At 39.2% G+C, this 27,391-nt stretch overlaps 1 protein-coding gene across 1 annotated transcript in view; it reads left to right on the top strand.

Moving 5' to 3' along the window:
• Positions 1-27,391, top strand: part of pcca (propionyl-CoA carboxylase subunit alpha) — a 227,683-nt gene that overhangs the window by 87,895 nt on the left and 112,397 nt on the right. Inside the window, exons 11-14 of the mRNA XM_042334257.1 lie at positions 3,410-3,553; positions 4,077-4,151; positions 9,377-9,445; positions 11,824-11,899. Of these exons, the coding sequence (XP_042190191.1) occupies positions 3,410-3,553; positions 4,077-4,151; positions 9,377-9,445; positions 11,824-11,899 (364 nt within the window). The remainder of the gene's footprint in view (positions 1-3,409; positions 3,554-4,076; positions 4,152-9,376; positions 9,446-11,823; positions 11,900-27,391) is intronic.

The following is a 27,391-nucleotide window of genomic DNA, read 5'->3' as shown; positions in this document are numbered from 1 at the left end:
CAATAGTTGGTGGAATTGGGTCTCTTGGCCATCTTATTTATGAAAAATGCATGGCATTGGGAAGAAATGGTGTAAGTGAAAAAAGTCAAAATGAGATAAATTTGTTTTCATTTGGGAGGACATTTCAATTCTTCTTGAGAAGTTAAGCAGTCCAGACAACCAACAGTGCATAACGGAGTATCAGAATTGAGCCAGCCCTCTGTGATGGTCTCGGTAGGTCAGTTCTTGAGCCAGTATTCCAGGGCACTGCTGATAACAACTCAGTCAGTTGACTAATCGGCAGGACCTGGAAGGGCAGACCAGTCACTGGGACAGGGACTCTTCCATTAACCCTGCAAGCCAAAGCCCTGAAGGGTAAGGTTGCCAGGCAGTGCTCAATGGCAAGTAAAACTTTTTTTTAGACTCCCAACAGTACCCCAACACACACACTGAGGTCCCCAAGTCTTGTGTTTTTTTGCCAATTTGGGCCTAATATTTTCTGGAATTAGGTAGACAGGATGAGAGTGTGTATTCCATCCCAACAAACATCTCTGGAATTTCCATGTATAGGTGGGATGCATGGAATTCTCAGTTTGGTTTGGAATCTCTTAAGCATGATGATGGTTTCTGCATGTATCAGACACCAGGCTGAAGACCAACACTGCCTTTGTGGAGTCCTGTAGCTCAGTGGTTAGAGCACTCGCTTTGCAAGCGAGAGACCTGAGTTCAATTCCAGGCAGGGCGAAACCTTGGGCAAGTTTCCTTACTCCACACGCCTAATAATAATCCCTCCAAAAAACAAAAACAATAATAAAATTGGTCATTTTCAATCTACGACTGTTTGTGGGACATTGCTGTGCGCAATTGGCTGCCGCGTTCGCCCACAAATATACAGTCAATTCACTTTACAGTGTGTTCTGTGAAGCACTTTGGGACGTCCTCCCGATGTGAAAAGCGCTATATCAAATGCAAGGATTATTATTATTAAGATGAACCTTCATGGCTTTACTAGTTATATCTCCTACTTCAGATCCAGAAAGATCTTGCGTGCTTACCTACTTGCTGCCTATTTTGTCTTTGCGTTGAATTATATTTGTACGAAAAAAAATTACTTTTTTTTTATCACAGTTTGTATATGTGGGCCCTGATCAAACTAATTAGAACACTTATCTACAACTCAAGGAAATTTTTGGAAAAGCTCAATTGACAAAGGCTGTTGTTAGAAGCAAACTGAACCTTAAAGACCTGGAGCGTCTCAGGTGCAGTCCCTCTGTGTTGCAATAGACGTGAGTTGGGGCAGCAGTTGGGATACTACAAATTGGCTGCAGTTTCTTTGGGTTGTGGAGCGGAAAATCAACCGAAAGTTCCTGTTCCTAATTGCTATTCGGTGACTCGTGCTGAGAATCGCATGCATGTGGTTGTCTGCTGAGGACTGGCTAAGATATATCTGTGATGGCCCCAAAGTCGATTATCCTGCTGACACTTGGGCACATAGAATGAAGGATAGCCACTGCAACACCAGTGGATAGTCAGTTGGAACAGTACCCTAGCATGAATCTGCCTTCATTGGAGGACATTTTAGGAGAAAAAACAAACCGGATCTGGGTGAACTCTGCAAGACCGTAATGATAGTAATAGTAAAAGTTTTATCGTGATCTATTTTTGCTATTTTTTTCATTTAGCTGGTTAAATGCTTATTTTAAAGTAATTGAGTGCTCAATTACTGCTCAGTAGCGTGATGGTGAGAGTATTTTATCATTCACGCATTTTACAGGATGGGTGTCAACTACTGACCCGAAAGAGGGACACTCCCCCTTATCTGAGGTGTCACACTTATTTATTTCAACTTTTGAATGTTGATTGAATCAGGATGTTTTTTTAAATGTTATCTCAATCTTGCCACTCCTTTTGGCAGTAGAATGTGAGGAAATTACTTTTTGTGTTTTATCCATAAAGTTCCTTACTATTATTCTCAATTTATCAGATCAACCCCTAAAATTATGACAGTGATCAAATTCTTGTATAGTTAGACAAATTACTGGTTATCAGCAGAGATGTGAAATCTCTTGATTCTGAAAATTTCAACCTGTAGGGTCATAACCAGTAGGTTTGCTTCTGGTTTTGCAGATTTTCACATTATAAATTTGACCAATGAGGTGAACTGAAAAAGGTTTTTAATGAACTTGTGCTATTAAAATAATATGGAATATCATGGATGAGTTCTTAAAAGTTCATTCAGAAAATTATTTTAGTTTTGTTATTTGTCCCAGAAGACTTTCTTTGTTGCATTTTTGCAAAAACATGCAGCAAGGCTCTTCAGTGTACAGTCCGGAAACGTGTAAGATTTGGGGGCCTCTGAATTTACCACTCTGAATTAAGAGAACATTTTGTTATGCTAGAATTTTTGAATGCTGAACTTCAAATTGAGTGTTATTGAACAGTAACTTACATTATCTTTAAATAATAAACTGCTTGTGCTTGTTCCATACATCCATTTGCTAGATTTACACTATATACAAACTATGTTTGCATTTAAGTAATGACGTGTATTACAAAAATGTCAAAGTGTCAGTTAATTATGAAGAAAATTTCCTCTGAATAAAAGCCGAACTGAGTTAATTGCACCATCTGCTCTATATAACTGTGCTAGTCTCTACTGAAATAGTCCAGTAAACAAGTGTCTGGTAGCATTTAGCTCGACATTATAATGACTAAAATTGGAGTTTTACCTGGTTGTCAGCACTTTGCCTATATCCAGAAATGTCTGCATCAAATTTTATTGGAAAGCATTTATGAAATGCATTAATATATTTTATATAGTTTCAAATGTAAAATTGTACAATTGCTTTTTTTTAACCTGTTATATCCATTTTAACTGAGGTTGGAGACCTAGGTTGGCCAGTGTGTATATTCAGACTGGGTATTCCCTTAACAGCATCATGCGAAGCTGTTAGAGGCAATTTGCTGATAGCACAGTGACTGCATTGGTTCAGCCCAGCTATTGTGCATGCTAAGCACTACACAGATTAGTCTGGAGGGAAAAAACCTGAAGGATCCATCTGCTCATTTCTGCTGCACTGGGTTGATGTAAGATTACGTTAATCTGGTTGCTTGTTGGGACAGGTTAATGAAACAGACAAATGGGTGAAGTATAAGGTAAACTGGTTGTGAAGCAATCACAAAACACTCCAGAGCTTAGAGTGTTAAGTATAAAAGAGCAGACAGATAATCAGATGCCAATAGTTGTTTCTTAAAATCACTAAAGGATTACATAGGTGTGTATTGTGTGTATGTGTTTATATTTGCCAATGATGAAATAATAAGATAATTCTGGAGTGTCTTATCCTTGGTTAGCTCCAGCCTTTCCAAAAGTGTGACATTATTCTTTTTTGTTGTTTCCCCTAATGACTGACGATTTGTGACCTTGCAGGTTGAGCATCCTGTCACAGAATGTATTACTGGCCTGGACCTCGTCCAACAAATGATCCGCGTTGCTAAGGGTTACCCACTTTGCCAGAAGCAAGCTGATATTCCCATCAATGGCTGGGCAGTTGAATGCAGAGTTTATGCAGAGGTAAATTGTAGCTGGCATCACAATTCATGCCTAATACTATCTATTGGATTCAGAGTTGGATAGGAATTGATAATCTATTCAGTTGGAATATAAAATTAATAACATACACCTTGCATTACTAATGGTAACTGATTCTAGTTCAACTAGACAATGGACTCTCCTTCGATTTTCCCCAAACTTCTCAGTTCTTTTCCTTCCATAAAACAAGATCCTTGCTTAATTGCCTATGACATCCTGGATTCTTTGTGTTGTTGCTTTCTCTGCAGTCTTTAAATGCAGACTAATAATTTTGTAACTGTTATGCTAATCAGGGAATCAGTGCAAATCTTTTGAATCGGAGAGGAACTTTATTGGTCGTTTGCTTAGTGATAAAAATGAGAAGAAAAAAGGACCCAAGAGTAATTGTTCCCTTCATTGAAGAAAAAATAGCACTGCCAATGGCTTTGGCTTATATGAACAGTTTACCTTGTTTCCTGTGTTTTATTTTAAAGTTAATGTTCCCTCTTTGAACTTCCTTTTCTAGGATCCCTACAAATCCTTTGGTCTGCCTTCGATAGGTCGGCTCTCTCAGTATCAAGAGCCGTTACATGTGCCCAGTGTAAGTTATCCAAATGATGGGTTATTTGCTGAAGTGTTCTTAATAAGGGGAGAGGGCAAATGTATTTTTATACATTAAAAACTCAAACTATGGTTTTGTAGTGATGTATGGAAACCACAAACCTCTCTGTTAATGTATTCATTTAATTGAAGCAGTTAGAATTATGAAAGTGCTTTTATCAACCGTTTCACAAAATGTTACAAACAACAGTGGATTTCTTTTTAAGAAAAGGATTTCCCATAGAAATTCAGTTGAACCTCTAAAAAACATCAAGATTTTTGTTTCTTTATGAAAAAGGATATGTAATGGAAATACTTGAAAATCCACCATGTGGTCATAGATAAAATGATGTCAAACATTTTGCCCTTGCAAGTTTTGCAATTTGCAGTTTTTAAAACATGCGACCTGTTGAAAGTACAAGTGATAATGGACATATTCTACCCCCTACAGTCCCTGTCCCACCAAATCCTTCTTCAATTAATGCTGCAGCAGGAGTTTTATGTAATAACACTTACGCTTGTAAGATATTAACATAAAGAAAAAACAATTAAAATGCCTCAAATGTTATGCGCACTGCTGTTATTTGCTTGTGTGAATGTTGCATGTCAGCTAAATGGACCAAGGAATAGATAACGTGATTGGGTGTAGGAGAGTGCACACTAAGCTTTGTCTATCATTATTGCTGGGAGCAATCAAATTGATGCCAGCAGGACAGTAGACGGCGTTGACAGCTGTAATTATGTATCTCCATGGTGATCACTTTTGGCCTGTCATGGAAGCCCACAATCCCCCTCCCCTGCAAACATTTAATCAGATTGGGCTGTCACTTGTCAGGTAGATGTGGCAGTCTGGGAGTCGTGCTTAGGGGAGAGGTGAATTGAAAATGAAGGGTGGGAGACGCCTGATAGCTTCACGTAGCTTGTCAGGGTACCAATAGCAGAATTTTTAATTACACTGGAGGCTTCAGAACACTGCTAAACAGATTATGTTGAGTGGGATCCGACATTTGTTCTGCTCTTATGTTATCTTCATTCTGTTTCACATCAATAAAGTGACAGCTATTTTTTTTCATGCAAGGGATTTGACATGTAGCTGAGTGCAGAGTGAAATAAGTTTCCTTCTTAACTTCTAGGCACAATTTGTCTTTGATTTATGGTGTAGAAATTTGTAGAGTGCTGGTGGCCAAAACAGCTAAAATGCGTATTTGGAAAGTTGCTCAGAAAAATACTAGAGTTACTTTCTGTTCTTATGTCAGTAGGAAGGAGAACCAATAATTGTACTGTTAAAGTTTGTTTGTGAATGAATGCAAAATAAATGTTTAATCCTTTGATGATGGTAGGATTCAAAATATTGCAACCCTCACCCTTTTCAGCCTCTGACTCTTTTCATCAATGTATCTGAACTGCGGACTTTTGCCAGGCCACTATGTGAACTGTTGTTTTAGGCCAATAGGAGGCAGGTTTTTCAGGACCTTCATCTGATTATTTTTATTAAAATGCCCATATCCCTCTCAAGTAAAGGATTTTCTTTTAAATTCTACTTCTAATATATACTTAATCTGGTAGCCTGATTGGAAAGAAAAGGAAATTTGACCACTTGTGAATAAGTAAAGCTAAATATTACCTGAACTTGGGATGTGAATCCAAGAATCCAGTGTTATACAGCATCCAATGTATTTGTGTCTACCACAGTTTGTACCCCATACCCCTCCTGAAAAAAAAGAAAATAATGACAAATATCATAGAACCAAATTCTATGTAAACAATAGACAAAATGGAAATACGACTAATCCTTGATGATTTTTCAAATTAAAAAGGTTTACAAAAGTGTCACAAATATTTGGTGTGTTTTAGTTAAATGTTGGAGATATTCCAAGCATAATTTTACTCTGCAGGAATTTCTACTGTTTTTCTCAATATTTTATTAGTATTTTTTCAAATATTCATTTTAGATTATGGGAGGACAGAAATGGGCATCGAGAAAAGATGCTGTCACATTAAGCCAAAGCCTCCAAAAGAGTAACGTTAATGTAGATAGATTTTGGTTTTGTGAACCATGAGTTTGACACACTGAAACCCATCTCCCAATTTAGGAGAATCCAACGTAGACTGCGAGTTCCACATATCTTACACAGATAGTTACACAGGTCTTTGAAGGTGGCAGGACAGGTTGATAGAACTGTTAAAAAGTGTATGGGATCCTTAGCTTTATAACAAGAACAACAAGATTACATTTGTATAGTGCCTTTCACGTCAGGAGGACGTCCCAAGGCGCTGAATGGAAGCATAGAGTACAAAAGCAAAGACGTTCTGCTAAGCGTTTATAAATCACTGGTTAGGCCTCAGCTGGAATATTGCGTCCAATTCTGGGAACCACACTTTAGGATATCAAGGCCTTGGAGAGGGTGCAGAGGAGATTTACCATAATGGTACCAGGGATGAGGGACTTTCATTATGTGGAGAGACTAGAGAAGCTAGGATTGCTCTGGTTAGAGCAGAGAAGGTTGGGAGATTTAATAGAGATGTTCAAAATTATGAGGGGTTTTGAGAGTAGATAGGGAGAAACTGTTTCCACTGGCAAGTGGGTGGGTAACCAGGGGACATCGATTCAGGATAATTGGCAAAAGAACCAGAGGGAAGATGAGGAGAATTTTTTTTCACACAGAGAGTTGTTATGGTCTGGAATGCACTGCCTGGAAGGATGGTGGAAACGGATTCAATAACAGCTTGCAAAAGGGAATTGGTTAGGTACTTGAAGAGGAAAAATTTGCAGGATATGGGGAAAGAATGGGAGAGTGGGACTGATTGAGTAGTGCTTCCAAAGAGTTGGCATAGGCATGATGTGCTGAATGGTCTCCTGTGCTGTAATATTCTATGATTCTATATGCACATCACCTACACATGAACATTTCTCTATGCCTGGAATAGAATGCGTTCTCTCTTCTCAGATGCATCGCACCACCCTACCTTCCTAATTCCGATAAAATATTAGATGCAGATTTTCAACGGCCAACAGGTTGGGAATGTCAGACTGGGTATTAGGCTACTGCTGGAGTTTAACCAGTTAATGATCGCAAGTCTCACAAGCTTCCTGCTGCTTGTCTAACTGGGTTCACCTTACCCATTGGGGCTGTGGCTTGCAGAGTTGAAAGAAGCTGAGTAGGAAGATTCTTTACACCCAGCGATTCTTCTGCCCTCCCAGGTCCTCATGGTGAGCCAGGCTGGATGGTTTTGCACCAACACAATCAACGAGTACTGCGGCCCTGCCTGGCTCAGGAACTGAATTATTGAGACTGCTAAACTTGATTCTGATATTCCATTGCCAGGCACGTCTCCTTGAGGCCAGCTCATCCCATGGAGATCACACTTACCTTCCCCAAGGAGGAAAGTCACTAGTTGGTTATATTGGTGATTAATAGTGTAGGCAGAGGGCTGAGTTGAGGGACTGGCAAAGGATTCTGTGTCGGTTCTGTTTTAAATCTGCAGTTTTTTAAAAAATCCTGTGAGTGCAATGGCTGAATGTTTCAATTTTTCGAGTTTATAAAATATAGGACTAGTTCAGTTTTTCAATGATTTTTTAAAATATTAATATCAATTGCATATGATAAAGAAAATATTTTTGCGTTTGCAATATATAGGTGCTGAGTTTGTATCACTGTAGTCCCCTAATTTCACAAGCCCCAAATAAATTCACAATTGATGCCTTTTGGTTTCAAAACAAATATGTGAGGAAACAAATTTTGGTATTTGTTACCACAATAAATAGTTGTAAGCTGTTCCCTCCTCAATACCATTACTATGTTTTCTTTTGAAACTAAGCAATTTGTTATGGGAACTTTTCCACATTCAAGGTTAGCATTACTTTGCGGACCGACAGAAGGTTCACGTTTGCAAAGTAATACTTTTGCAAAGTAACACTGTTCCTTTCAATATTTCACATGACTTTACGTATTATTTCTTCATTTTATCCAGCAATCCTCTGAATAACAGGTGAGATTGCAGCAATGAATATAAGGCAGATTTGAAAATAAGGTTGCAACTTTTGGTTGGGTAGGCTATGCTGCAGAGCTAGTGCGCATTTAATCTTGGATAAATTATCATTCAGTTAAATTGATAGCAAAGCTATATTCATAAAATAAAGAGGAAAAAGAAGTAGCTTTTAAACATGGCATACAATCTAAAGAAATGTAAACAATGTAAGTTCTAACTAAAAAAACGATGTGCCTCATTTGAAATAACTAAATTTTCACTTAGCTTCAGTCATTAATGCTGCCACTTGTTCACAGTGTTTGAAATAAAGACATCTCTATACCAGGTTCAGACTGCAGCAGACAAGAAAATCTACATTTTAATCCCATGACAATCGCCTAAATTAAAATATTAAAAACTTAACAGCCATCACAGTGACCATCTTGTTTCTGCCTCGTTGCAAACAGATGTGCTGCTGCTGTTTATTATGAAGGTTTCTTCCCTTGGTGAAGATGTATGAGCATTTTCTTGGGTTTATTTTGCCACAATGTTGAATTTCAAAGGCCTGCTGTTCGAGCAGCTTGGACATACTTTTTTGTTCCCAAGATCCCTGGGACGTTTCTGTACGCCTTGAATATTTTGATTAGTTTTTAAATACTTTGCATGCCAAATTTTGACAACAGCAATTTAATAAATACTTGTGCCCCAGGAATAGCTCATTTTAAAAAGTTTCATACAGCTAAACCCCAGTGTAACACTAATGAAGTCAAACAGAGAAGGAAACGAGAAGAAGCAATATGCTAACTTTACACTTTTTGATAGTTGGTTAACAGAATGTAAATTCATTTGAGGGGATTCTTAGCAAATTCTTTATACTGTAAACTACAGCAATACTATTTTAGTGGGACTGTGGGCTAGATGTTCAGGAATGGAAAAAAGCTGTGTAAACAGTAAATTCCCAAGAGAGATATAGGGATAACTGCTGTACTGTTAAGGTGAAGGTAACCTGGGAATATTGTGAGATATTTGCTATATGGTACTAATTTCAAATACAAACTTCAAGTGTTTAATTGTGAGGGATTTTTTAAAGATTCTATGTCTAAATGAGACGTATCTAAATTGCGCAAAGTTTAGAGTTGTGGAGTGTTTTCCTTACAGTTATGTTTTTAAACACATGAAAGTTATGCAATGAATGGTGTTGCTTTTTTTTAACCTAGCTATTGCAAATGCTTAAATTAACCTTTTTGTTTTCATTAGGTACGAGTTGACAGCGGCATTCAAGAAGGAAGTGAGATCAGCATTTATTATGATCCTATGATATCAAAGGTTGGTACAATTTTGTTCTTGTGAATATAGATAAAGAACAGTGTTCATTTTGCTTGGTGTTTCTTAGTGTGTCCCCATGTCACAACATTCACTGGGAAAGAGGACAATTCTCTTTCTCCCTGTGACTTACTCCCAGGCCTCTGGCAATGCCTATTTCATAAGGTGACCTTCCTCTATTTTCTCCTCTCCTTGGTGGGAAAGTATCTGGTTTCTGCTTTCCAACTATACACAACAGTGCCCATTAAGTCAGAAATTATGTATAGGGTAACTTGCAGGAACAAAACTGCCCTCTGACATTCCATAGTATGTTGGACCAGTATGTTGGAGCACTAGCATGGTGTTACTATGCTGTCTCCCCAGGCTCCTATTCCTCACCACCAACCAACTCCTCCGTCCAGCCTCCACTCCTCGCCCATTCTCTCCTCAAACTCTGACTGTGAGGAGATGCTGGATTTCCTTGAGTCCAAAATTGAGAGGTTCAGATCAGCTGTCTCTGCCCTCCCAACTGCCACTCCCTCTCCACCTCTCCCCAAAACTCCGACCCTTACCCTTCCCTCCCTCCACATCTTTGAACCTGTCTCCCCCTCCTCTCTCATCACCACTATATCCAGCATGAAACATACCACCTGCTTCCTTGACCCCATCCCCACCCCTCTCCTTAACTCTCAGCTCCACCTCCTCACCTTTCTACTCTCCGACACCATCAGTCTCTACCATCATCTGGCACCGTTCCCATCCCCCTAAAAACCCATCCTGAAAAAACCTTCCCTGGGTCCATCCCTGCTTTCTAACTATTGGCCCATCTCCAACCTCCCTTTTCTCTCCAAGGTCCTTGAAAAAGTCGTTGCTTCCCAGCTGTGCTCCTTCCTCTCCCACCGCTCCATTCATGAGCCTCTCCAATTGGGTTTCTGTGCTGCTCACAGCACGGAAGCTGGTCTGGTCAAGGTCACAAACAACATCCTGTCCATCTGTGACCAGGGCTCCCTTTGCCTCCTCGTTCTCCTCGACCTCACTTTTGCCTTCGATACCGTGGACCACTCCATCCTCCTCCACCGCTTCTCCTCTCACCTCAACCTTCAAGGTTCTGTCCTTGAATGGTTCAGATCTTATCTCTCACATTGTCTCCAATTTGTCTCCGCCAACGGTTTCTCTTCCAGTGCCCGCACAGTCTCGTGCGGAGTTCCTCAGGGCTCTGTCCTCTGTACCCTCCTCTTCAACCTCTGTATGCTTCCCGTTCGTGACATCATCCGTAGACATGGGGTCAACTTCCACATGAATGCAGATGACACCCATCTATATCTCTCTGCCTCCACCCTCGATTCCAGGACAACTGGCGTGCTGACATTGTCTGTCTGTCTGACATCAAGTCCTGGATAAGAGCCAGCTTTCTACAGCTGAATGTCAGCAAGACCAAGGCCCTCCTGATTGGCTCATGCCAGCACCTCTGCACCTCAGGGACTGGCAGCATCACCATCCAGGGATGCACACTCCACCTCACCAAACTAGTCAGGAACCTGGTCGTCTCGTTCGACCCTCAACTGTCCTTTCTCCCCCATATCCATGCCATGACCCAATCTGCCTTCTCCATCTCCACACCATTGCCTGACTTCGCCACTGCCTCATCCTTCAGGCCGCTGAAACCTTTATACACGCTTTTGTCACCTCAAGGCTTGAATATGGAAACTCCCTCCTTGTCGGCCTCCCCAACTCTTGCCTCCACAAGCTGCTGATCATCTAGAACTCTGCAGCTCGTGTCCTCTCCCGCACCAGGCTCCGTGACCCCATCACCGCCACCCTTGCCTGGCTCCAATGGCTCCCCATCTCTCAGATACAATCCAAAATCCTCGTCCTCACTTTTAAGGCCCTCCACGGCCTTGCCCCCTCCTACCTCTCTGATCTGCTGACCCCCTATCAACCTTTCCGCTTCTTCCGTTCAGCAGGCTCCGGCCTACTCCATGTCTCCCGCCCGACCTGCCCTACCATCGGCAGACGGGTTTTCAGCCTCTCTGCCCCCATCCTTTGGAACGTCATCCCGCAATTCCTTCATCATGCCCCCTCCCTTGCCTACCTCAAGGCATGACTCAAGACCCTCCTTTTCGACCATGCCTTCAGCCGCCCTCCTAATTGGGTAAGAATTGAAACGCACCTGCTCCCTTGACACCATCCCCACCAGTTGGATGTCATCCATGTACAATGTTAATATATGTGGTGGAAGGTGTTCACCGGAATGAGATACTAAATTACTGGGATATTTCTGAAGTGCAATGTATGGTAAAATAAAATAATTTGTATTCAGATAACCTTAAATTTTCTTTTTGTTAGTTTAGTGTGGGCATAATTCTAGGTTACTGAAACTGATTTGCATTCTTTTGTTTTAGCTGGTTACGCATGGCACTAATCGTGCAGAAGCACTACAGAGAATGGAAGAGGCTCTTGACAATTACGTAATTCGAGGTAACTAGTGGAAACCTGGCAAGTGCTTAAAGGGAAGAGAACAGCATGAAAACATAGTAATTAAACCAAATGAAATAAATGTTTTCTTAACAAGTCTAATTTAAAACAATATGTTATAAAGAAACTTATACTAATTAAGAAGAGATGATACATTTTACCTAAATTCCAAAGGGAATCAAGCTTGGCACGTAGATTTAATTAGTTTAGGAGCCATCTTCTCGAAATCTTTTATATGATTCATCTACTTGTCTGTTCCAGGGTTTAGAAATTCTTCTGGATTACTATTAAAGTTTTCCACCAGAGCTGTTAATTTCCTCACCAGATTTTTCTCACTGTAGCCCATTATCAGTTTTGTGGCACTTTCTAAATGTAATTGCCTGCAAAATTTGTGGCAATCTAGACTTTTTCCACAAGCAGTTAATTTGAAAACATTCTATTTCATCTTTTGAGACTGTTCAAATTTCCTGAAATTCTGTAATTTTACCTGTAATTTTTAAAGGTGATGGGCGCAAACATTTTCTCTTAGAAAAAATTGTTGTTAACCTAAATATATTGGATTATGCTATGATTGCCAGTTGAAACTCTTATGATACATTTTTCGTTTAATTTACCTTTCAGAAGAATTATTTAAGTTCAAATCAATTAGAATGTTTTTTGTATAACCTAGAATGTTGCATGTTTGTTTCCTGTGTTTTGTGAAACCAGTGGGAAATGTTCCTTTAAGATATAGTTTAAATCAAATAATTAATACTGTTTGATAAAATAAGTTGTTTAATTGTAATTAACAACTACAACATGAATACCATGCAATGTGGTATTCATATTGCAGTTGTTTAATTATAATTTAGCAGCATATTTTCTGTTTATAATGAGAAGTGAAGCTTAAATTTAGATCAAGCAATATATCTGCAGTTTATTTTAGAAGTCTCTAAAAACCATATCATCTGTAGGTTGGGCCATATTTTTCAGCCTTTTATGAACCAATTTATAGTTAGGTTATAGTGTTCATTTAGGAACACAAATACATTTTCATCATCTCACCACCTGTTTTACATTTTATTTTTGGTGCCTAATAATACTATTATTAGTAGCTATTCAGCTATTCAATTGCTATCCAAATCAGTATAGAAGTCAAGTACACCCAGAATGTCATTGGATTCAGTAATGGTCAATATAAAATCATTCCACAGTTGAAGAATTAATTCAAATCTATTGAAATATTTGATTGTGCTTTTGTGTTTAAAAAAAATGGAATTCTGCAGATTTGGTTTTGCTGAATTAAGTACAGTTTTAGGCATAATATAAACAAGAAACAATACTTTTTATTTTGATTATTTTGCGTGCCTAAGATTGGCACTGAATATAGGAACCGCCTGTTCCTCCAGGATTAATCAAGGTATTGCTAAGGCTCTGATCGTTGGATGAATCCAATACTAGTTTGTATCACTCGCGGGCTTTGAAAAATGATGGGGAAACTTTAGAGCTCAGATGGGGACAAATCCAGCATCAGACATCATGTGGCAGGTTACTGTCACCCAAGGGATTGAGGAAAGCAGTCCAAACAGAATGAAGAAACAATAGAATGTTGAATGCAGTCAGCTTTTTTTAAAAAATTATTTTCCTTGCGAATTTTCTCCCTCAACTCCTTACCTGAAGGTTTTCAACTCATTTTCCTTCTACTGGGGTATGTTTCCATGGGCACTGGCCACCCTCTGGTATTTAGCTCTTGTGACTATTGTTCATAACTCTTGACATTGAATTTTGTCGGGCTATTCAATCACACGAGGCAAAACAACTGAGTTGGAACCTGACATTTTCCAAATTCCACACATGGGCACCTTCCTTGTCTTGGCCTTATAACAATATTCCCTCCTTTACCTTGGTGAATTCCCTTCTAAGTCATGCAGTTTTTTCTGAACTTCCTTCCAGGACCCCTGAGCGGCAGAGGCAGCTTTAACAGTCTCTTACTTATTACCTTGGTTGACATGTTGGGGCTTAATCTCCTCACCAGAAATGCCTTGTTCCATTACTATATTGAAAATTGGATTTTATTTAGTTAACAATCAAGAGCATTTTTTGCTTTGAATTCCCCTTGCCACAGCTGTATTTGTGGCCTTTGGTTTTGTTACATCACTCACTACCTGCTTTAGAGATGTGAACTACTCAATGTAGGTATGTTGCCATTGGCTCTTTTGTCAGCTTTAAAATTGCAGAGTATCTGACTAACCGGATTTAGGATTGCTGGATGCTCATTTTATCATTTAAAAATTCAGGAGATCTGATTTAGTCTCAATCGTAAAAATCAATTACCTAGAAAGGAACATTCTGTTGAAATATTAGCTCTGTTAATAGAGCCTGTTAAGGGTCTCTAAAAGTAGAAATGTTTCCGCTCTCTCAGCAGCACTCCTTTTGTACGCAGCACTTCAGTTCCTAGAGTAGATTTCTGAATTTTGAGTGGTTAAGAAGGTATGAATGTATAAATTTCAGTAATGTTTAATCAAAAAGTCCAATGTCTAACCCAATTTACTTTTCAATTTCATTACCTTGGAGGATTAAGTGACAAATGAAAAAAGTCCTATACTTGTCAATAAGGGATCTCAGAAAACCATTAGTCAAATGGTGAAGAGAATAGAGTCCCTTCGACTCGCTTCTTTCCTCTCCTTCTTCAGGGTGTGTCTCAAGACCTTCCACTATGACTACACCTTCAGCCATCTCAACCCCCACCCCTGTCCGCCACTCCCTTAGCCCCAATCTCCACCTCAGTTGTAAATCCTGAAGGGTCATCCTCCCGACTTAAAGGCACCATATAAATGTAAATGTGTATTGTATCCATTGAAGTAATACTTTCTTCAATCACTCAACAAAGTGTAGAACTCTGTATTGTATTCAGTAACAAGTTTATTGAACTGTCATTGACATGTAATTTTAAATCAATATAGGAAAAATGAAGAATGTTTAGAATAAAGATCAAAAGTTGCTAGAAGATTGGCCTTCTATGCTGGGATTGTATGAAAGCAAAAATTATTGATTTTCTTCCCAAATTGATACATCAATGTGATTGACACCGAATGTTGATTCTAGATGGTACGTTAAAAATTAACAGGTGGAAGGACACTAGTTCAACGCCTGCAAATGCATGAGACAGTGTTTCACCCTGTAAAGCATTTCCATTCACTGACCAATTTGAATGTTGTTTTTTATAGTTTTTTCTGCACAAGATGCAATTGTGAGAAAACACTGCTGTCAATAAAGTGACTTCAGACATAGTGCATTGCAGTTCTCTTCCCCACCCCCCAAGATTTCAACTAATCCTCTCCTAATACCTCAAGTAGTAAACTCAACCATCCAATGTGAAACAAAGCTACATAGATCCTCAAACTTCCTGGTTTATACTAAATTAGCTGATTTCTGTCAGGTTAACAATAGCGATGCTACAATTGATCCTAATAATAGGTCCTTGATAAGGGAAGAGAAAAATCAGACAGCATGACTTCAAGTGACTGCTGTTGGAAAGTGGGTGTAGACATCAGATTAAAACGGGATCAGGCCTAGTTGTGATGTCTTCACAGTAAGAAAGGTTGCTGCCACTGTCTAGGGAAGGTTCACATGCAGAGAATGGTCATTTGGGTAGTGAAGCGTGACTATATGCCAAGATTTAGGACATGAATAGGAGATTTTTTAAAAAACATGTCATTTCAATGATTCATTTAATATTTTTGAGGACAATTTGTGTAGCCATTTATATTTAGAATCAACGAGGGTCTGTATTTGCTTGTGTGGTGGAGGTTAATTATTGGGTGTTTAATCTGGAACAGTCCCTACAGTGGCATTTATAGCAGGATGTTTTTAATCAAAGTTCTATGAAAAATTTGTGATCAGTTTGCAAAGGCATAAGACATAAGACGTCATAAGACGGAAGAGTTTGAAAGAGAAATGATAATCGATGGTTAAAATTTTTAGCTATAGTCTTTCTCTCTTCTACTGGTGTCAACTCATGTTGGCTACTTTTTCATAGTCCTTGGGCTCCCTCTGGTATTCTGACCAAGTGGCCATTCCAGTTATAGCTCTTTATAGTATACTTGTATAGTGAAAAATCTTAAAGCTCTTGTTTATTTAACACAGATTTTGCTCATTTCAGTCTCTAGAGACAGTAAAAACATCAGAGAACTGTGATCATCACTGTTGTATCAAAGGGCAAAGGTTACTCCAATGTGAGGTTACTCCAAACACTATAGTCTTCTGTTGCCCCTGAGTTTCTTTTGATGACTGGCAATCATCTGCATTTGTGTAACTGCATGGTGCCTCCAGTGGATCAAGAATTAACATCTGGAACTGTGTGGCTGCAGTTGGTGGTGTAGATAAAAACAAATTGAAACGAGGTTGGAAAGAAATGCAGATTAAACAGTATTTCACTGGATAGTGAATCTGCTTATTTGATTAAGTAATGTAATCAGGAATTTGCACGTTAAAATGCATAATACGTGAGCTTTAATTAGTTTGAAAGCTTTCTGCCTTCTGCCACCTGGTTCCTACATCAAAGAAAATGAACGAGCACTGAGTTGCACAGTCGTACTTATTTCAAGTCTCTTTTCACATTGTACTGGAATCACATCGAAAAAAAATCTTGAATTTTTTGAAAAGGTACTCCATAGCATTTTTAAGTTCTGAAAAAGAAAGCATTTTGTATGATTTAAGATTATATACACTTTTTTAAACGGATGTTGGATGAGGGAGGAAAGAATTGCCTAGCCTTCCTGTTCGTGATCAATATACAGATAGTGCACTTGTGTGGATATAGGTGGTAACAAGATTGGTTTCAGCCGATTGAACTTTATTTGGTTTCACAGATGAAGAATGACCACTTGGGCAAGTTGGCTGAGGGCACCTGATATCTTCTGAGGCAACTCACTATTCCCTGGCAAGAGTCAGCACTTTCCAGAGACCTGTAGGGAAGAGAATTGACAAAAACAAAATTTGATTTATGCAAAAGAGGGAAAAAGTGTACAGTTAGGACCATGTAATGTCACTTTATGTACAAATCAAATTGTTTTAATGAGCAGTGAAAGTTGTTGAAAGAATAATCCTAAGCAGTCCAGTTTGTTTCTTTGTTCAGTGATGTTGATACTTTGACTCTGGTATAAAATAATCACAGTACTTTACAATACATTGATAATAATACTCAGAACATACAGACTGCTTTTTGTAACCTGCTGTTTTGTATCCAGGAAGGAGCTCAAATCTCATTGTCAGCACAATAGGATTAAAACAACCAAAAGAAACCTTAATCAAACATTTTCAGAATTTCAATATTCATGGATACATTTACTAGATAATTAATGGAAATCCGATCATGCACACTAGGTTTTGGGTCTATTACATTCTATTTTCAAGCTTTTAGTAGCTAGCATTCAAAAAGAAAGCCAAGGGCTACCAGCAATGGTAGCTGCAGATCAGGTTCTTTTTGTTTGTCAATTTCCCCTCCTCTTCCCCCCTAAAAACAAACATACACTTCCTTATTTTCAATTGCTAAGTCTTGCTGGGATAGTTTCATGAGCTCCAGCATCCCTTCGGTATTTGAATGTACTTCTCAGGGGTGAGTCTCGATAGTTTTTGCATCCTGGAAAGTATCACAACTGAGCATGATCCTATCCTTATCCAAAGTCTTCAAATATGTACTCTGGAGCAGGAGTTATTGAAAAGCGATTAGCAGCAAGAGCCCTTGTTAATTTCCCCCCTCTTCCTACCGTAGGGGTGCTAAGGTCATCTGTAGTTCCATAAATGTTCCTGTAGCTGGGATCAGCTAACTCAACACTGACCAGGAATTGAACCTTTTACCTTCTGGTCTTCCTGAATTAGTGTTACCCCAGGCGTAACTGTAATCCAGCAGGTCATTTGTTGAGATATTTGTTAACTTTAATGCAGAGAAGTGTGAGGTGATGCATTTTGGGAGGAAGAATGAGGAGAGGCAACATACAATAAATCGTATAGTTTTAAAGGGGGTTCGGGAGTAGAGAGGCTTGGGGGTACACATACACAAGTCTTTGAAGGTGGCAGGAGAGGTTGATAGAGCTGTTAAAAAATCATATAGGATCCTTGGCTTTATAAATACAGCTATAGAGTTCAAAAGCAAGAAAGTTCTGTTAAACTTATAAGTCACTGGTTATGCCTCAGTTGGAGTTTTGTGTCCAATGTTGCACACCACACTTCAGGAAGGATATTAAGGCCTTAGAGAGGGTGCGGAGCCTTCGACCGTGCCTCGCCTCCTTCCCTCCCCTGCCCTCCACCCTCCCCAATCCTGACCCCCAGCTTGGGTCCGAAACACTGATTGTCCAGCGCCTTGGGTCGTCCTTGTGACGGGAAAGGCGTTACACAAATGTAATTTTGTTGTTGTTGTTGTTGCAGAGGAGAATTACCAGGGTGGGAGCAGGGATGAGAGACTTCAATTATATGGAGAGACTGGAGAAGCTGGGATTGTTCTGCTTAGAGCAGAGAAGGTTAAGGGGAGATTTAATAGAGGTGTTCAAAATTATGAGGGGTTTTGACAGAGTAGATAGGGAGAAACTGTTTCTACTGGCAGGTAGATCAGTGACCAGGGGACATAGATTAAAGATAATTGGCAAAAAAACAGAGGGGAGATGAGGATAATTTTTTTTACACACAGAGTTGTTACAGTCTGGAATGTACTGCCTGAAAGAGTGGTGGAAACCGATTGAATAACAACTTTCAGAAGGGAATTGGATAGTATTTGAAGAACAAAATTTGCACGGATATGGGGAAAGAGTGGGGGAGTGGGACTGATTGGGTAGCTCTTCCAATGAGCCGGCACAGGCCTCTTTCTGTACTGTAATATTCTATTATTCTCTGTGTATTTTTGAAAACATACTATATATCTGAAAGTGAATCAATAGTTCTGAATTCAGCCTTTTCCATCCACGTAGAAGCTGATCTGTGCTGTTCTGCCTTGTCTGACTGCAGTTGTGAGCAGCTGGCTCTTTTGAACATTGGTAAATTCACTGACCATTGTGCACTTGAGTTATACATACCTGGAAGGCAGCAGCATCAAATCCTGGTCTTTTCTTCAACTGGGATTGGCACTGTAGATGCAAAATTTGGCTTCTCGGTTAGGGATGGAAAAATCAACCAGGGACCCAGTCTTGATCCCTTTGTCAAAAAACTCTAGTGCTCTGGCAAAACTTAGTTAATAAGCTGTTGGGATTTAAATAATTTATAAAGTTGATTGTTAATTTAATGTATGGTCTTTACATTTATTTAATGCTGGTATGTCAGTGTCCCTTATACTAGTAATACTTTTATTTGATATAGGTCCTTTCAATGGGAGAATTTCTGCGTACCTTGTAGGCATTCTTTGTGCTGAATGTTTGTGGAAGTTACTATAACTGGTCAGTTAAGTACAGTAAACACCTGGCAGTAAACCCATCAGATATCCTGAATTCGAACCTAGCTGTCCCGGGCCACAAACCTAAAAATTAAAAAAAAAAATCTGTGGCTCACGCATTTGTAGACTAACTTTAGGCTGTGGATGCTCAGTCATTCAACACATTCAAGACTGAGATCGATAGATTTTTAAAAACTAAAGGGATTAAGGGCTATGGGGATAGGGCGGATAAATGGAATTAGACTAGAAGATCAGCTATGATCTTATTAAATGGCGGGGCAGGCTCGAGGGGCCGAATGGCCTACTCCTGCTCCTATTTCTTATGATGTTCTTATGTTCTTAACTCTCCTAGCTTGTGCCAACGCTACACTGAGCGGCCTTACCATCCTGGCTGGCCTTCACAAGTGACCAGGGATATCGACTTCGACTCAGATTGTTTGAATCCCGCGAGGCAAAAATAGCTTATTTGCTTAATTAGATTGCTGGAAATTCCGGTCATTGGACCGGATAGATCTCCCCCCCCCCCCCCACCCACACCAGGTTTTAGTGTATTCACAAAGAATGCAAAACCTGTAAATAAATTTAGTCTCCTCTGCCATGTGATTTTCCCGTCCTGGTCCCTATTTTTCATTGGGGGCCAGCAATATAAACAAATATGAATGAAAAGGAAGGTGAGGCTAGTTTAAATTGGTGGTTATTCTGTAGATATGAGGCCAAGATACAGGAGTCAAACAGATTGTCTTTCCTGGTAACCAAGGTTGCACTATAATCAAGTAACCTATATCACTAAAGTGCTTCAAGAAATTATTTTATAGTATTGTGTCAGGGTCCTGTCGTTGTGATAACTGACCTGTTTACTTCATGGTATGGTTTCCACACCAGCTGGAACAACAAAATAACAACCTTTTTAGTTGCTCTGTATGGGTGGGCTGAGGCACTTTGCAGCATCGGCGATTAGAAAATATGGCTGGCTCTGCCAACAACCTGTTTCCCATTTCAATTGCCATTGTGGATGTCGTCTTTCCTCAGGAGGAGATGCCATTAGAAATGGCCTGTTTTTGTGGATCTCGGTGCTTTTCTCTTTATTTTTACTGCTATATCATTCAAGCTAATGTCAGTGGTAGTATATGAAAGGGATATAGATGCACTTAATATCTCCCCTTGTCTGAAGATGATTGATATTGCAATAGTAGGTTAAAATTCATTCTTGTAGTGATACCATGCATTGATTCATTGGAAGCACGTTGGGAACAGGATAAATAAAAATAGTAATCCTTGCATTTGTTATACCACCTTATCACATTTTCGAAACGTCTCAAAGCGCTCCACAGAGTATACTGTAAAATGAATTGACTGCATATTCTGTAGGTGAAACGCAGGAGCAAATTGCGTACAGCAGTGTCCTACAAGCTGTTTTGGATTGAGTGACTAAATTATTATTATGTTGTTTCAGTGATTATTAGCCCAGGAAAAGCGATTCACCAATCGACAAACAACCAGGTTCTTATTAATTGCTAGGTAAACAGAGGTGTGTGGAATGAAGAAAGTTGCCAGTGTTTTGCTCTACCGGGAACTTAACCCAGGTCCTCTCGCTTGCGAGGAAGTGCTCTAAGCTACAGGACTCCCCCTACCCCTACATGAAAGACTCTCTCTAGCTATATTTGATAAGAAATTGGCAGGTTGTCATGGGGATTATTGTTACGGGAAGCTTTGTTGCATTATTTGGTTGCTATGGACAGTAGAGATTTGGAATTGAAAATCATAATCTTGAAGTGAAAGAAATTAAACTATTGTAATGGTTTAGCACTTATAATGCTATGCTAAAGAAATAAATATTTATGGAATTTTGGTAGGGATTGTTCTAAATATGCAGAGCCTACTAACACAGTCTGATGTTTATGTGCAGTAGTTTTTCATCTCTATCCAGAGATGTTGGTTGACATATTCATAGTTTCTTTAAGCAAAGATTTGAATTTTTTAAAAAAGCCTGTTGTCTTGCCTCTGATTTGTTTACAGCTGTTCACAGAGCAGTTTAAAACATTTGACTCTTTGATTCAACTATAGCACCAAGTGTTAAGATAAATACTATTTAAACGCGAATTGCTTGCTGAACGCCAATTCTAAATTCAAAATCAAGTATGCCAAGTGAGGTGTTACATTTAATGCACAAAAGGGTTTAGGTCACGTGTGATACAATATAAAACTTATATTAGTGAAATTTGATTCTTGTTAAAATGTGGTTTATTCACAAAGTTCATTGCATGTTAGGCACAACTATGGATAAGAAATCAGCGGTTTATTGCGGGGATTGTTGTTGTGGGAAGCGTTGTCGCAGGATTTGGTTGCTTGGGATAGTTCCAAGCCAAAGAAAATTGCTGATTAATAAATATTACCTGACTAACATTTGTTCTTCAATTTTTATTATTAAATATTATAATCCATTGTTTATTGATGTTTTGTTTAAAATAAATGATTGATTTTAAATTGATGCATTTTGAGTGTGTAGAGAGTGTAGGAGTGATTTAAGGCTGCATTATTCCTTATCATGAATTGAGATCATAATGGGTTACTCTAGGCACACATAGAAAATAAATATGTAACTGGTATGTATTTTTTAAAAGGTTCATTGTCAGAGGCCTGTCTCATTTCCTCTACTTTCACAATTCATAATGGATGTACTGATTTCACTAACTCTGAATCAAGATCAGTACCTTTCAGTGTGCTATAGTTACAACCCCAAGTATGACACACTGCCCTCTTAAGTGGTCCCAGACTTTAGCTGGACCACATAGAGGGAGCAATGTAAATCACAGTATTGGTGTGCTGTGGAAGATCCTTCAATGGAACCAGCTCGAATCCCTGACCTGAAGGACATACCAGTGCAGGTGCTGTGAATCCTGATGTGATACCAAAGTGAATTTGAAGCATGGAATTGCTTCAGCAAATATTACAATCATTATCCAGCAAAACATAAATAATGTCATCGTGGGATTTAATTATTCATACAAAGTGAGTTTAATTGAATTATGAAGAAAGTCTGGTTTTGCTTTTAACTCCTATTCTACACTCTTAAAAATAAGCATGGTTGGTTGGCCTCCGTTTGATCCTGTTAGTGTGTGGCTAATGTCTAGGCAGTGTTTTGGAAGCAGCAGGTAGTCAGGACCAGGCAGCTTGGGGTCATTATTCTTTAGCCTGGCAGCTTTTCACACACAGATGTAGACCTTGTGAACTTTGGCAGGGGTCAAACATGAAGCGTACATCCAACACTTGAGGCATGCTATTAAGTGAAGTGAAGACAAGCAAGCTTGCCCTTTGTACCCTTTTTTGATCTAGCGGAGAAATAACCAAAACCATTTTTATTTACAAAACAGGACTGAAAACTGTTTTACAGTTGGTATTAGAGCTGGTGTCTGCAACTATTTGATTTACATATTTTGCACTTATATGTGTTATTTATAGTAGACAGTTTATTATGGGATTAATCCCTTTGATGAGACTCGTATTGAGGATTCCTTTCAAGTAAAGCAATAAAATTACAGGCTTGGAACTGTTTATTGATTAATGTGGTGTAGATGATTTATTCATTTTGATTCAAACCACCAATCCTGCATTTTTTATTATTATTGCTTACATATCAGAGATTCTCCTACAGTTAAAGGATTAGTGCTGGCCTTGGAGTAGCCATTGATAGGTGGAGCACAAGTGGTAAGTTTTGAATTTAAACACTTTTGAGCAGTCATTTGAGATATTTTACTCCTTGGCATCTGTCATCGGCTGTCATCTCACCAGGGAACTTTTGGTAGTATGGAAAGCAAAACATGCTTGTATCTGGTTGCTCAACATCAGTGTGTTATGTTTCACTTTCAATCTAACTACAAAGTGTAAAGAGTTCACAAAACGTATGTGCCCATTTGAACTATCTGCTGCTAGTATTGGAAGATTACAACATCAGTTCTAAATGTTCATTTGTTTTGGAAGAAATCTGAGTTTTTATATGCTTAAGTAAAAGATTAAAACAATATTCTTAGTTGATGAGATATTTTTCTATATCCTTTTCTTCTCATTCCTTGACCATGATAATGTCTTCATTCAACTAATGTCAGTTGGATGGGTGTCAAATACGTTTCCATTAGGTATAGACTCAGGGCTAGAAATTCTTTCATTGGAATGAGAAGTGTTGTTTCTTTACTTTGTCTCTTCCACATATTTTAGGAATTGCAGCTTTTGTGAATAAAAATCAGTAAGGATTGTCAGTTTATTATCCGAATGCCCAAGCCGCTTCATATATCTGCAACATCTGCCTCCACTTCCGTGCTGTACAAAGTCAATTTCAGCAATTGTCTATATTTCAATTTTGTTTATAAATTAGTGGTTCCCATCCATTGTGCTGTTGGTTGTTCGGTCAACAATGTGATGGTGTCCACTCAAGAGAATCAATGAAAATATTCATTGTTGGTTATACAGAAAACCATGCAAGTCAGGCTTTCAGAAATGACCAGTCACTGAAAACGCACTTACTGGCAAACACTGGAATCATACTGAATCACAGTATATGAAGTTCTTTTGCACAATGCGTCTATGGATCAAGACTACGTTTGCTGCAATTCAATGCAGCTGATAAGTGCGGGAGTAATGTAGGATAGGGGAGCAGCATTACGAGTTAGGAGGTGGGTACTACGAGTAGTGCAAATAAATCTAAGTGGTTTTAATAATAATAATAATTCTTGCATTTGATATAGTGCCTTATCACTTCTTTGAGATGCCTCAAAGTGATTTACAGAAAGTGAATTGGTTGTATATTTTGTAGGCGAAGCATGGCAGACTATTGCTCACAGCCTGTCGTGGATTGAGTGACCAAATTATTATTTTATTTTTTTGAAGGGATTATTACACCCGGAAAAGCGATCTGTCAATCGACTAACAACAGGTTCTTACTTACTGCTAGGTGAACAGAGGTGTGTGAAGTAAGGAAACCTGCTCAATGTTTCACCCTCCCTGGGAATCAAACCCAGATCCTCTTGCTTGTGAGGCGAGTGCTCTAAGCATTAAGCTACAGGACTCCACAATAGGAAACTAATAGGAAACTGAAAGGACTTGGTGAATGTACAATTTAGGCAATTGTATGATAGAAAGCTTTTACTGTATTTGAAAACTGTCAGAAAAGACAATGATACCCTCAGTAATAAAGGAGGTTTGAAGTGCAGAGATGCAGAGAAAGATTTTGTCACTAATGCCTCAATGTCTCGCTTACAGAAACGTGTTATGAGTTCTTAAGACTTCCATTACATCAAACTACTGTTTCTTTGGTCAGCTGGGAGTCTTGATATGCATGGAAACCCCTGGCCGTGTTTAACATTCTTCAGTTCCAGCTACAGAGAACTCACAGAAACATTTTTTTTTAACTCAATCAGAGTACTCAATCTCTCCTGCTTGCCTATGACTAGAAAACACAGATGTGGGTTGGTGGAAGCGAGCACATTTAAGGATCCCATCCCAGAGTCCTCATGGAGGTACAACTAGATTTCAATAAATTAAAACCACAAGTTTTTCAGTATGAGGCACAGATATGATTATCAGATGGAAAGAATGTCATTCAATCCTGTCTCCAACTTCATTGATGAGCCAGGTAGATTGGTCAGTCATCAGTGGTGCCCTGGAGAACTGCAGACCTGTCTGGCTCAGATATTGGAACATCCAACCCAGAAAGTTTGCTCAGCTGTCTTTGCCTGGCGTTCCACAATACGCCCACTTTGAACCCACAGAGGCATTGCTTACCTCCAACTCCCCATGATGATATTGAGAAATGATAGAATTTAGACAGCTGAAAAGCATGCGTGTGAACTGTTAATGGATAGTTGGTACTCCAAACTTCTATATGATGCGGTGAACAAACCTTTAAAAGAATATGAATCCACTGTGCAAAAACAAGAAGTGATGATAAATTTATACAATTCATTGGTTCGCTGTGAATGAAGTGTTGTGTGCAGTTCTGGATGTCTCATTACAGAAAAGAAATCTGAGCCATGGAAAGAGATCACATGGATGATAGTGGAGTTCAGGGGCTTCAGTTATGAGCCATGAAAAATTGTGTCTGTTTTCATTAGAACAGATAGGTTACAAGGGAATGTAATAGAACACTTAAAAATTCAGAAAAATTAAGAGGATAAATAGTGAAAGATTATTCCTGCTGATTGATATAACTCATGATGGTCACTAGGAGAATTAAGCGTGAGGTTATAATAAATATTTACGAGCAGGGTAAAATAATGCAGCTCAAACGAGTTAGAGCCAGGTGATCTGAATCCATAAACGGTTTGTCAGGTGCCACTGATATCACTTCTTCACAAACTGACATCAACAACAAATTACATTTGTGTAGCACCTTTCATATCAGGAGAATGTCCCATCATTACATCAGTAGCATTTCATGTACATACAAGTGACGGTGCCAATCTGATGACCCAGAAGATGACTGGGAAGCGAGCTGGTCAATATCAGGATTTACTGTATATATGTTCTGCGCTTTGTTCTGGTGTAGAGCTACTCCACAGTATGCTACCAACCGATGAGCGTTGAACTGGGGTGTGTTATAACAGGGTTGCCATATAGTAGCAAAATCAGGAAAAATGCTGAGAGCAAACTTTGCCGATATTCAGACACATCTCTGTCATTTTTCTAGTTGTGCCACCATTATTTTTGTAGCATGATTGTGTAAGTAAACCGTTACGCAATGAAATGTATTTCATGTCATCATGCTCGTTCCGCACTGATGTTGTGAGACTACCTTCATGTAACAAAGTTTCTGCTATTTTTGTAGTGATTTACAGAGTTGTCAAATCAGGGAAATGTGAGGGGTCACGTTCATGATTGTCGGGAGTGACATGGATTGAAAAATCAAACAGGTAGAGCCTGTTTATTTTTAGAGTGACTTGAATCATATAATAATAATAATCCTTGCATTTGATATTGCGCTTTTTACGTCGGGTGGACGTCCCAAAGCGCTTCACAGAACACACTGTAAAGTGAATTGACTATACATTTGTGGGCGAACGCGGACGCCAATCACGCACAGCAATGTCCCACAAACAGTCGCAGATTGAAAATGACCAATTTATTATTGTTTTTGGTTTTGGAGGGATTATTATTAGGCGTGTGGAGTAAGGAAACTTGCCCAAGGTTTCGCTCTGCCTGGAATTGAACTCAGGTCTCTCGCTTGCAAAGCGAGTGCTCTAACCACTGAGCTACAGGACTCCGAATATGGGTTAATATTTTAAATTCAGTTGCACTTAGCAGGTTTGGAACCATGCTGAACTGTCAGTTGTACAGTTAAAAGCATTTAACCAGCTTGCAATATACTTAATGTATGCCAACAGATCCTTCCAGTGGTGAATTCACAGGGAAACTGTTTTTGGACAGATTTACTAGGACCCATTGTGTTTGTTATAAAACACTAAGGCAAATTACATGAATTTGAAGAGATGCTGACTGGCAAACCACTCTCAAATATCAGGATAGTTCAGGTGAGACTATTGTTTTACTGCTATATAGACAACTGAATTTAAGTAACATATTGTCACCCAAGTGGGAACAAATTCTTCAGTACTATCATAAATATTGACTCTGCTGCAAGAAATAAAGTGTGTCTAGCACACAATAGGGGGGACGAATTTAATGGCACCTGTCCTCAGCATGATGATAACCAGTCCATATGATTACAACAACAACTCAACTTGCATTTATATAGTGCCCCTTACGTAGGGTAGCATCCCAGAGTGCTTTACAGTGGCGGAGCACAACACCGAGCTGGTGGGAATGGGGGGTGACTGTTGGCAAGATTGAAGACAACGGTCTTCAGACGTGATCTGAAGATGGGGGAAGGAAGGAGCAAAATGGAGGGATAGAGGTAGAGTGTTCCAGAATTTGGGATGTAGTGGCAAAATGCACCGATAGTGGAGCGGAGGGCACGAGGGACATGCAAAAGAGCTGGTCGAATGGAGGCAGCGGATTGTGGGTTGGGGGGATAAGCAGGTCAAAGAGGTAGAGGGATGCCAAGGCATGAAAGGATTTGAAAACGATCGTGAGAATCTTGAAATCGA

Source organism: Callorhinchus milii, unplaced genomic scaffold (assembly GCF_018977255.1).
Source record: "Callorhinchus milii isolate IMCB2004 unplaced genomic scaffold, IMCB_Cmil_1.0 Scaffold4, whole genome shotgun sequence".
Classification (NCBI taxonomy): domain Eukaryota; kingdom Metazoa; phylum Chordata; class Chondrichthyes; order Chimaeriformes; family Callorhinchidae; genus Callorhinchus; species Callorhinchus milii.
The sequence above is the reverse complement of the archived record's forward strand: the minus strand, read 5'-3'. Positions and strand labels throughout refer to the sequence as shown.